The following is a 12,630-nucleotide window of genomic DNA, read 5'->3' as shown; positions in this document are numbered from 1 at the left end:
CACCACCCTGAATGTTTTAGGTCAAATGCCAGAATCCATGAGAGTTTGTTTTGGTTTTATTGTTTATTGTTTCAGTAGTTATTTACCCAGAGTGATGTCAATATCATGTAGTAGCTTCCTGAAAGGGTTAGATCACATTTTATGCCATTACACACCAGACTAAAACCAGCAGTTGGTTTGGAAACAACAAACTGTATTCAAGTGAAATGCTTCATTTATTCATTTCAACTGAATATATCATTTATATCTTAAACATTACTGCCTCATAATTCATGGCGTATGGTGCTCACGGCACAGGAAATAGCGAGCTGCCCTATTTTCTCTTCCTCTATGTGTCTTTGTACTTTATCAGTGTTGTAATCTCACTTTGCTGCTGCTGCCGCTGTGATTGACTGTTTATATTCAGTTTGTTTCATCAAAACTTGTCAACAGTTTTGTGGCATCACATCTTAGATCAATGTTGTCCAGTCTACAGAGGGTGGCAAGATAATTCTGTCACACTACATAGTTTTTTATCATTTGAGATGAAACATTGGATAGTTTTACCTCTTTCTGCCTCAAGTCAAACAATGTAAGACAACCGTATGATTTCTTAAGTTTGTGATGGAAATAGCTGCATCGATGCCGTTAGTACAGCTCTGTTGGGTTTGTTGAGGTCGTTTGTTGCCAATTCACTATTTTGGCTTTTGGAGATTAACAGTTGCTGATCCATGTTGTGGTTTGGAAAGTTAATGTTGTCTCTCTCGCTCTCTCTCCCTGTCTCCTTTTCTCTCTGACTACCACAGCTCTGACTCAGAGGGTAATTTTGGCACCCCTGAAGCAGTAACTCCTGTCCGCACCCTTTCGACCATCCAGGGAGAGCTGGAGAACAACAACACTGATGCAGACAGACCAGGTGAGACTGCAGGACAGACAGACAGACAATGGAACCACACCACAGTAGCACCTCAGGGGAACTGAAGTTTCTCATTAGCATTACAAATTTTTACTGTTGAAATATGGCAGTGCAAAATAGTGGCATCTGTAAAGCAACGTACATTTTCTCACTGGGAGGCCTTTGCCTCAAGTACGTATAAAATTCTTATTTAAAGGCTGGGAAATGAAAATTATTTTAGTTTTTAATGCAATTACACATTTATACAAACACATATAAGGTAGCCCTCCTAATGTTACACACTGGACCTTTATATATTCCATATGTTATAATAATTACTTTAAGCAGCACATTTGTGCATGTGGGAATTTTGTGGTGTATCAAGTTCACCAGGCTTTGAGTGATTGGATACACATGTACTCGGCTGTTTCAGGAACTTACCTGTCTACTGCTTTTCTTCTTTTAATAAGAATTTACCACATGTTCCAAACGCTCAGTGCATTGCTTTATTAAAACAAGACTTCCTAAGGTTACTTAATACTTAAGAAGTACCACATACTTGGTATTTAAACTTGTGTACTCTGTGTGTACACACAGAGTAGGGATTTTGGGTGGGTTATGGGTGTGTGATGATGGCAGATGCACTGACATTATCATTATTTAAATACTGAGGGGAGGAGCCTGTAGCAGAGTGTGGGAATGACCTTTGCTCTGGAATTCAACAAGTTCAACAAAAGCTTTGGTTCTGCGTGTCATTGATTGAGGTCACACTAAGGGTAGTGACCTATAAAATTGTTGTCAGACTGACAACATCAAGCGGCTCTGTTATGTATGTAGTTTTATTCTGGAATTCTTTGGTATTTACAGTAGATAAAGCAGCTGCTGTTACGGAAAGGATTACTGGTAGAACAGCTCCTGCAGGTCAGGCAGAATGTCGAGAGGAGGGAGTTCACCTTTGTTTCAACCACAAACATGCTTCCCTGCAGCTGCTGGAGGAGGATGTTTGATCCCTGGGAGAAGGGAGCTGAAGTTCCTTTTCAAACCTCTCTGACTCACTCTGGTTTTCTGCGATTTTGTCTGTGCTCATTCAAATAGTTTTTTCTCAAAATTTTACCAAAATTCCCCAGCAACTTTAACTAACTTTGAACTTTATTGCGCTGCATGCTCGACATTTCTCATTTGTTTTCAGAGAACAACAAATCATATTTAGCACTTAAAACAATAAAACAAATTGAAAATAATTTGCATAAAATACACATTATAGGTGCTGTGTGATGTGTTCTGCATCTGTACAAACAAAGTCAGGGAACAAAAAGAGCTTTTAACAAAACATTGTGCTGAATATGTGTATGGATATGTTTGCATGGGCATGTTTAATACATACGAAAATGACACTCAGGTGACATGCTAATGTGAACTGAGGTACAGTAGAAACACAGCAGACAGTGCCAGTCTCCTAGCAACGCAATAAATACATGAATATGACGAGGATGACAGACTCACTGAAATATGTTGTGGATGTCTCAATAGGAGGTGGAGGTTATAATTGCAACATCGCAGCTGCTGCTGTTGCCGTTGTGCTGAATGTATAACACACAGCAAACCATAAGGCTTTGTATTTGTATTTTCTAATGTGGGCCTACATCTCAGTTTAAATGTGATGGGCTTCATCGTAAGACATCACCATGGCAACTGCAGCCTGTGGAGCAGTTGGTTGGGTAGTAACCTGCTTTCAGATAGCCAATCAGATATCACCTGCTTCATCTGAGTTCGATTTGATTGGAGAGATTGTGAATGTATGTGCGTGTGATGTTTTTTCTTTTGCTTGTTTGTATTTTTTTATTTTTGTGTAGATGTTTATTGTACATTCTGATGTTCTTCTTTTCCTCTCATTTCTTATTCAGACTTGGATGAGGAAGAACACCTGATAGTGACTGCTCCTGTCGAGGATCAGGATAGTTTCCCCAGCCACAGCATGGGTCAAGATGAGCCTGCAGTGCCCATGGGTGGCCCTCTGGAGATAAACATGCAGACGCTAGAAGCAGAACAAGCAGATGATCATCCAGAAGCTTCAGGCTCTGTTCCTGTCTTTGATTCACCATTAATGAAGGCGACTCCTCAGCTCTCTAAATGCACAGCACTACCCTCTGAGCTAACCCAAGCCCCAGCCACTATCCTAGTCACTGATCCTATACTGGATCTGGCTGCTGAAACAGCACCAACTCAAGTACCTGCCCTTGCCCCTGCCCCTGCCCCTGCTCCATTCTTAGCTCCAGCTCCAGCACAAGCACCTGCTTCAGCTACTGCTTCTTATTCTGTTGCAGTACCAGCTTCAACTCCAGAACCAACCCAAGTACCACACTCAGAACTGAGCAGTGAACCTGCACCCTACCGATCTCTGGAGCCCCCAGAGGAAAAACGTCATGCTGTTTCAGAATCAGAGTCCAATGGCTCCCAGTCAAAGCCTCAAAAGACTAAAACCAACAAATCTAAGTGTCCATCTCTGAAAACAGATGCTACATTGAACGAGATCACTCAGACAAATGAGGAACAAGAACGTCCGGTTCCAAAGGACACGTACAACTGTGACCACGACCAGCTAGATAACATCTCTAACCCTTTTACCAGGGGTGGATCCAAAATCCCTAACTCTCCTTTAGAGGAGAAACCTCATGCTGTTTCAGGACCAGAGTCCAGTGGCTCCCACAAACACACAGAGCCTACTGAAAAGACTAAAACCACAGAAACCAAGCCTGCTTCTCTGAAAATGGAGGATACAATGAGTGAGGACACTCAGACAAATGAGGAACATGAACATCCGATTCCAAAGGCCACGTACAACTTTGACCCTGACCAGCTAGATAACATCTCTAACCCTTTTACCAGGGGTGGATCCAAAATCCCTAACTCTCCTTCAGAGGAAAAGCCTCCTGCTATTTCAGAACCAGCGTCCAATGACTCCCCCAAACAGTCAAAGCCTACTCTAAAAAAAACTAAAACCAGCCAATCTAAGCCTCCATCTTTGAAAATGGATGCTACATTGAATGAGATTGTTCAGGCAAGTGATGAACAAGAATATCCTGTTTCCAAGGCTACATATAACTTTGAGCCTGACCAGCTGGATAACAGCTTCAACCCTTTTACCATGGGTGGATCCAAAATCCCTAACTCTCCTTCAGAGGAAAAGCCTCCTGCTATTTCAGAACCAGCGTCCAATGACTCCCCCAAACAGTCAAAGCCTACTCTAAAAAAAACTAAAACCAGCAAATCTAAGCCTCCATCTTTGAAAATGGATGCTACATTGAATGAGATTGTTCAGGCAAGTGATGAACAAGAACATCCTGTTTCCAAGGCTACATATAACTTTGAGACTGACCAGCTGGATAACAGCTTCAACCCTTTTACCATGGGTGGATCCAAAATCCCTAACTCTCCTTCAGAGGAAAAGCCTCCTGCTATTTCAGAACCAGCGTCCAATGACTCCCCCAAACAGTCAAAGCCTACTCTAAAAAAAACTAAAACCAGCAAATCTAAGCCTCCATCTTTGAAAATGGATGCTACATTGAATGAGATTGTTCAGGCAAGTGATGAACAAGAACATCCTGTTTCCAAGGCTACATATAACTTTGAGCCTGACCAGCTGGATAACAGCTTCAACCCTTTTACCATGGGTGGATCCAAAATCCCTAACTCTCCTTCAGAGGAAAAGCCTCCTGCTATTTCAGAACTAGAGTCCAATAGCTCCCCCAAAGAGTCACAGCCTACTCAAAAGACTAAAACCAGCAAATCGAAATCTCAGTCCCTGGAAACTGATGCTACATTGAGTGAGCTCTCTCAGGCAAATGATGGAAAAGAAATTATGTATCCCAAGGCCACATACAACTTTGACCCTGACCAACTGGATAGCAGCATTAACCCCTTGACCAAGGGTGGATCCAAAATCCCTAACTCTCCTTCAGAGGAAAAGCCTCCTGCTATTTCAGAACCAGCGTCCAATGACTCCCCCAAACAGTCAAAACCAACTCAGGCAAATGATGGAAAAGAAATTATGTATCCCAAGGCCACATACAACTTTGACCCTGACCAACTGGATAGCAGCATTAACCCCTTGACCAAGGGTGGATCCAAAATCCCTAACTCTCCTTCAGAGGAAAAGCCTCCTGCTATTTCAGAACCAGCGTCCAATGACTCCCCCAAACAGTCAAAACCAACTCAAAAAACTAAAACCAGCAAATCTAAGCCTCCGTCTTTGAAAATGGATGCTATATTGAATGAGATTGTTCAGGCAAATGAGGAACAAGAACTTCCAGTTCCCAAGGCTACATACAACCTTGACCTTGACCAGCTGGATAGTAGCTTTAACCCCTTTACCAAGGGTGGATCCAAAATCCCTAACTCTCCTTCAGAGGAAAAACCTCCTGCTATTTCAGAACCAGCATCCAATGACTCCCCTAAACAGTCAAAGCCTACTCAAAAAACTAATACCGGCAAATCTAAGCCTCCATCTTTGAAAATGGATGCTACATTGAATGAGATTGTTCAGGCAAGTGATGAACAAGACCATCCTGTTTCCAAGGCTACATACAACGTTGACCTTGACCAGCTGGATAACAGCTTCAACCCTTTTACCAAGGGTGGATCCAAAATCCCTAACTCTCCTTCAGAGGAAATACCTCCTGCTATTTCAGAACCAGCATCCAATGACTCCCCCAAACAGTCAAAGCCTACTCAAAAAACTAAAACCAGCAAATCTATGCCTCAATCTCTGAAAACGGATGCTACATTGAATGAGATTGCTCAGGACCAAGAACATTCTTTTTCCAAGGCTACATACAACTTTGAGCCTGACCAGCAGGATGACAGCTTTAACCCCTTGACCAGGGGTGGATCGGAAATCCATAACTCTCCTTGTGAGGATAAACCTCATGTTGTTTCAGAACCAGAGTCCAATGGCTTCCCCGAACAGACAGAGCCTATTAAAAAGACTAAAACCATAAAATCTAAGCCCCCATGTCTGAAAATGGAGACTACTTTGAATGAGATTGCTCAGGCAAATGAGGAACAAGAACTTCCAGTTCCCAAGGCCACATACAACTTTGACCCTGACCAGCTAGATAACAGCTTTAACCCTTTTACCAGTGGTGGATCAAAAATTCAGAACTCTCCTCCACCATGTGGTTCAAACTCTCTAACACGGCTTGAGCCACTTGGTAGCTCATTACCTGTCTGTGAGCGCAGCACAGCAGCAGAAGCAGAGGTGATGGAGCCTTCATCCGAGACAAAACCTGTGATGTTGGAGTTTAGCCTGGATGAGGGGAAGGTCAGCAAGCCACCTCCGAGGAAACTGGGTGGAAAAAAGACAACCAGCAAATTCGGAGCTAAGAAGCAGAGGCCCAAAGGATCAGAGGCTTCATGCAAACCTGCACAAGAACCTACAGTGTCAGAACCAGCATCTCAACCAATACCAGAACCAGTGTCCCAGTCAATATCAGAACCAGTTTCAGATCCTCTTCCAGAAACTGCTTTGCCAGTTTCAGAAAATTTAGAAACTCTGAACCTTGACGATATTCCCACTAAATCAGGAGCATATAACTTTGATCCCACTCAGTGGGACGATCCAGACTTCAATCCGTTTGGTAGTAATAGCAAGGTTAGCAGCTCTCCGGTGCTTCCTAAGGGCTCCTACAGCTTTGACCCAGACACTTTTGATGACTCTGTGGACCCTTTTAAACCCTCCAAGAGCCTGAGCACAGAGGATTCATCTAGCAGTGCTGCTCAGCCTGAGAAGATGGTGAAAGATGGAGGCAAACAGAAAGCTGGGCACTTGTCCAGTGAGAAGAAAGTGAGGCAGATTCCCAAAAAAGGCAAAGAGAAGACAATTACGTAAGTCAAGAGAGATGTTACCTGAGATTTAATTTCCTTTCTTATGTTTGCAATCTTGCTTTTCGCCTCTGAGGTTAAAAAAAGATTTAATTCTCTATGTTTGGTTGAGGGAGTATGGAGGCAAACCAAGCAATGCTGTGAAATATGGCAAACACTTCACACTACATACTGACCATTCATGCTATTGCAAAATAGGTTATATTTAGGCTGTAAGAATTGCTTTCAACTTTCCAAGGGCTGTCGGCCTCTTGTGTTTATGCTCAAATCTTTAACTATACCAAGTGTCTAACATGCTGAGCTGAACACATGTAGTCAATCACTCACTCTCCGTGGTCTTTTCCCCCCGTTCCTCATTCCCTTATGAAAACCCTCCTCATCCCTCGCCGTATTCCCCTTCATCTTCCGTCCTTCCTTTCCTTGTATGTTGCGCATCCTTCGATTTCTGCTTTCGTCCATCTCTCTTTGCCTCAGGAAATCTGAACACGTCAAGTTTCTCTGTTTTCTGTTGTAAGTACTCTCTCACTATTGATGCTGACTTTCATGCATGCTCTCTTCCCATTTTATTCTCTCACTTTGGCATGTGCTGTGTCATGACTGACTTTTGAAGGAGTATGCATCTTCCTCAGTTTCACCTCAATCAGCAAGGCCGTTCCCTCCCAGTTTAATGCGTCCCTGTGGAAATCGGGCCCAAACAGTGTGGTTAGTTGCCGCACCTCACAGGGCCATGCAGCAAAGTACAGAATTGTTTGTAGCTCTATGGTTGTAGAAGCTACAACCTTATTGTGGAACTGACATTTTGCTGATTATCGGTATGGCCATTTTATTTTATCGATGATGATATTATTAAGTAATTACAAAGTGATCTTACTGCAAATTAAAATCTGTTATGAGTTAAAATTAGGAGTCATCCAATTATCAGCCTGGCCAATTATTAAGGGAAATTAGAATTCATTGTCAAACATCCATATAAATGGCAACAAAGGCACCAAATACGGAAAAAAAAGAATGAAAGGATATGCTATTATTTTTTGCTCTTAGCCCATTAGAGGGCAGCACTAAAGTTCACGTTAAAACTATTGATAAACATGAAAATAAAGTTTGTTGGAGTTTGTAAAATTCCAATTTCTAAGTTTTTACCATAAGTGCATATCTAAATATTGGTTATCAGCCTCATTACCTGCTAATAATTGGTATCGATATCGGCCCTGAAAAACCAATATCGGTCGACCACTAATTACAATGCATAAAGTTCTATACTCTAACTCCTCTGTTTCTGTGTTCATGTGCTTTTTTGTAGGAATTCCTGCAAAGTACAGAAATATGATGAAAGCCAGTCTTTGGTGCTTGACGTGTGCAATCAGGTACTGTGTGTTTTTGGCTGTGTGTGTGTGTGTGTGTGCGAGAGAGCGAGAGAGAGAGAGAGAGAGAGAGAGGCCAAGAGGTTGGACAGCTGCTGAATAATAGACATTGCGGTGTCACTGCAGCAGTAAAGTGAAACATTTCAGCTGACACAACACACAGTGTCGGCAGTATCTGGCTCTAGCTTGGCACAGTGACACACCTGTGACTTATCAAATATTGGGTCAAGTGTTAGTCTTTGGCATCCACATGGCTTAAACATCACCTCCTCCTCCTCCTCCTCCTCCCTCCGAAGATATCCTAAGTACTGTATGTTGTATAGCAGCAGTTCCATGTGAGTCTTATCTTGCTGTCATGTCTGTAGGAGGAAGACGAGGTGGTAGTTCAGACTCCAGAGATCACACAGCGGGTTCATCACGCCACAGATGAGGAGAAGTTAGCCTCCACCGGCATCACGGGCCAAATCACAGACCCCCCAGACGAGAGAGGAGAACCTGAATACAAAAAAGCACCAGTACAAAAACAGCCAATCAGTGATGGTATGTCTCTCATTCAGGTTCAGTCTGTCCATATTGTTTTATATTTAAAGTCATAATTCAGCCTACTCACCACTGTGCTGATGAATATTCTGTCTATATTAAAATAACTAAAAACTGCACTTGTATATTTAGATAATCTTTCAATTTCCAATTTCAGCATTTCCAACAATTATTTAAGCTTCAAGCACAGTCCATTTTGTTTGGTGTCCTGTTTTAGTGATTTTTTTTTAAACACTTTTAATATATATTGTTCTTCTTCTCCTTGTTCCTCTTTCGGCTTCTCCCATTAGGGGTTGCCACAGCCGATCATCTGCCTGATAGATATTGTTCTTCTTTAACAATAAAAAACAAATTAAAACTCTAACAACTAGAAAGCAAACATGTCATGTGATGCACCCTTAAAAATTATTTTTCCAAGCCATAATAATGACTTGGACAGATAACCTAAACAGAGCACTTTTTAATTTGCGCTTCTCACAAGATGCAGGTACGCAAAATAAAAGTCATTATGACTTCTTCCCCTGCTAATTACATGCTTCAGGATGCTTCAAGATGCTAATGTATTAATACATTCTGTTTAATTTTTAACAGCAATTAATTACTGGAAATTAAGGAGAGACTTCTGTCTCACCTTTAAATTGACTTGAAGAAATGCATGTGTCTGTTAAACAGCACTACCGATTATTTTTTATCTACATTCACAGTATCTGGCTTCTGTTATGTAACCCGAGCATGTGATGTAGGAAGGTAGTTCTGATTTTAGGAGAAACAGTATAAAAGATTGTTTGAGATCAGTTTTCCTTGTGCATGCTGAAAGTTGAATTGTTTAGTTGTTGAATTGTAGGAGAATGAGATAGTAAGAGAGTAAGAGTGAGTTTGAGAGAGTGCAAAGCCCCAGTGTTGTGTCAAAACGTGTGATAAGCAAAATGGAGTGTGCATGCTCAGCATAAGCCCTGTCCTCGATATAAGGAAGTTATAAATGTTGCACTGGGGAACAACTGCTTCCTACAGTGGTACATTAAAAACTGCCTGTATCAGTGTAATATAGGTATCACACCATTTTTTCATTATGAAATCAGGACACTATATTTATATTAAAAATTAAAAAATTCTTAATGCTGAAATCCAGGAACATTTTTTTTGCTTATTTTTGTGATGGAAAGGAGTGGGTTGCCCATGGTCAAGAGCTAAATAATTTTGATTGTAACTGGAAGGTTTGCTGGTTCAATCTTGGGCAGGGCCAAGGGCTGTGGTGCCCCTTAGCAAGGCACCCAGTCCCCGGTTGCTACCCAAGGGATGATAAGTGCTGCACACTGCTCCTATGATAAGATTTTGGTTTATTTGCTTATTACTTTTGGTGGTGCAGTGGCTATCATTGTTTCCTCAAAGCAAGAAGGTCACTGTTTCGGATCCTTGTTTCTGTGTGGAGTTTGCCTGTCCTCCCTGTGTGTGCATGGGTTCCCTCCAGATTCTCTGGTTTTGCTCCCTCAGTCCATAAATCTGACCTGACCAGGGTGTTCCCACTGGGATTGGAAAATACATCTTAATCTTGTAAAAATTATTTAAATTTGTTTGGGGACCCAGAAAATCTCTCCTGTGGGTCCCGACCCAGTCATTGGGAATCACTGCCTTACAGACAGTTTCAGTGAATCTCAACGATAATGTCTTTTAAATACGACTTAAATATATAGTACAGTAAATATATCAGGGAATTATGAATTATGTGTTTTTTTCTTAAAGATCCTGAGCCCAAGCTTTCCAGACACCAGGAGGAGAAGGAGACCTGCAGCCTGAAAGATGATATAGTGAGTACATCAATATTTCAACATTACCAGCTTGTTTTGCACCAACTGCACATCTCAGTGGGTAATAAGGACAGTTGAGCTGTGAGTGGAGTCGTGAGACTTTTTTATTTTATTACAATAAATATTATAAATTGAATGTTATAAATTGATTAAAACAATTAACAAATATAAACGTCATTGATATGTTAATATGGTAACACAAATCTTAGGCTAACAATTGATTCCATTAGCATGCTAATAGCGTTTAGGCTAACGATTAACTGCATTAGCATGCTAATAGCGTTTCAAGGTTTGTGTTATCATATTAACATATCAATGACGTTTATATTTGTATATAATATTGGCTCCTAACGTTAGCACTCATTGCTACCTTTGTTTGGTCTCTCAGTAACAGTTTTTTCATGCTAATAAGTTATATTATTTCTCTCTTGTGTTTCTGTATATTACAGTTTTACTCAAAGTCTTTCGCCTTTCATGCTGGAAATTGTAAATAAAAGGAGCAAGGTGCTTGCTTCCTGGCTCGTGAAAACCGAGTTGGGCTAGCTGCTTACCTGCGTAAACATACTGGATGTATACAACACATAGTGGGAACAGTGTAAACACTTCTTGAATTCTGAGCCTAATTATTTGTGTTATAGCAAAATTTGACCATATTTATAGGCAATTTCATTGTTTCTAACCACACACTAACCACATTTAAACCCAAAGAAATAAAGCAGGTATTATCTGAAATTAAAGGTAATAACGGTAGATCAGTGGTAGAGGGAGTTGTCTTTCAACTCACAGGTTGTGTGTTCGATTCCCAGCGCCACTTGTCTACATGCCGATGTGTCCTTGGGGAAGTAAAATAAAGTATATCGTGATAAGATTTTCCACATATCGCCCAGCCCTAATGTGCTCAAACACTGGTGCTGCCACCCATACAAAAACTGAGCCATGTGCCTTATACTTCTAGATTAATGTGCAATATTTTGCACTCATTGCAATACTTGCAATATGTTTATACAATACATTTTTTTGTTTAGTGTTCAATTATTTTATACAACTTACTGGAGCACTTTTAGGTACTTTTTTTTAATTATCTTACATCTCTGGTAATTGTTCTTTGCTGGGCAAGGTCTGTCATTTTTGTAGTGTTCTTTTAACAATGAAAAATAAAACTAACAAAATGACTGAGTCACAACTGTGTGTTATTCTACGTGTTTTGCAGAGCGAGATATCCATGAAGCCAACAACAAAAGTGACCAGCAGTGACGCAGGAGACGCAGGAGCACTGAGCCAGGACACCGAACCTCTGAGTGAGATGGACAAGGCAGCTGTTCTCACTCTGATCAGAGAAGAGGTGTGTGTCACTCACTCCTACTAACTAAGTGAAGTGAATGTGATGGTGATCACTGTTTTTATCTTAAATGTGAACATACACTATCTAATTAGCAGGGCTTGGACAGTATGCTTCTGTCGCAATTCGAATGTTGATACTTTTGGTCTGTGTTTGTGATTGGATAATACTTGATTATGCTTGATACTTGATACGTGATTTTCTTTTCCTCCTTTGGCCAAAACTGATTGAGCTGGAGAAAATGACTATAACTAATGTACAACAAAATTATTATTATTATTATTATTAAGGTAACTGCTACACTTAGCAGTAAAATAAATGCAATCAGTCCAAGTAGAAAATCTACTCCTCTGTGGCTTTTTCCTCACTCGATGTGAGGGACTAAAGACAGAGGGTCTAAAGGACAGAGGGTCTCTTGCTGTACAGACTGTAAAGCCCTTTGAGGCAAATTGTGTTTGGGATGTTGGGCTGTATAAATAAAACTGACTTCCCATACGTTTTGAGGTAAAGTGGCAATTGTACTTTCTGCAGTTTCTGCTCATCAAGCTAATAGAAATATCACAACATGGGGAGAAATCTATATTTAAAATAGGGTAATCCAGTATCATGTCAACAGACAATGAGTTGACACTGGCAGTTAGGTAATTGTATAAATTGTGTCAGATTCTAACCCTATACAAAAGTGTCTGTTGACAGTACTGTTTTTGCAGTGTTATTAACCATCATCTTATCAGCATCTTATTAGTTGACTTATTACTGCCGATCAGCATATGATCACGTATGAGGGATTCTTAGTTGATTATCTGTTGACAATAATGTTTGCTGTCAAGT

General features: G+C 40.8%; 1 protein-coding gene across 3 annotated transcripts in view; it reads left to right on the top strand.

Moving 5' to 3' along the window:
- The window catches only part of LOC131460267 (transforming acidic coiled-coil-containing protein 2-like), a 38,637-nt gene that overhangs the window by 21,871 nt on the left and 4,136 nt on the right, over window positions 1-12,630 (top strand). For all 3 annotated transcript variants that reach the window (XM_058630596.1, XM_058630595.1, XM_058630594.1), the window contains exons 2-7: window positions 786-895; window positions 2,779-6,757; window positions 8,055-8,118; window positions 8,481-8,655; window positions 10,396-10,460; window positions 11,671-11,802. In XM_058630596.1, coding sequence (XP_058486579.1) covers window positions 2,850-6,757; window positions 8,055-8,118; window positions 8,481-8,655; window positions 10,396-10,460; window positions 11,671-11,802 — 4,344 coding nt within the window. In that variant the 5' untranslated portion in view covers window positions 786-895; window positions 2,779-2,849. The remainder of the gene's footprint in view (window positions 1-785; window positions 896-2,778; window positions 6,758-8,054; window positions 8,119-8,480; window positions 8,656-10,395; window positions 10,461-11,670; window positions 11,803-12,630) is intronic.

The sequence above is a fragment of the Solea solea genome, chromosome 6 (assembly GCF_958295425.1).
Source record: "Solea solea chromosome 6, fSolSol10.1, whole genome shotgun sequence".
Classification (NCBI taxonomy): domain Eukaryota; kingdom Metazoa; phylum Chordata; class Actinopteri; order Pleuronectiformes; family Soleidae; genus Solea; species Solea solea.
This window is presented reverse-complemented; position numbering and strand designations above follow the sequence as displayed.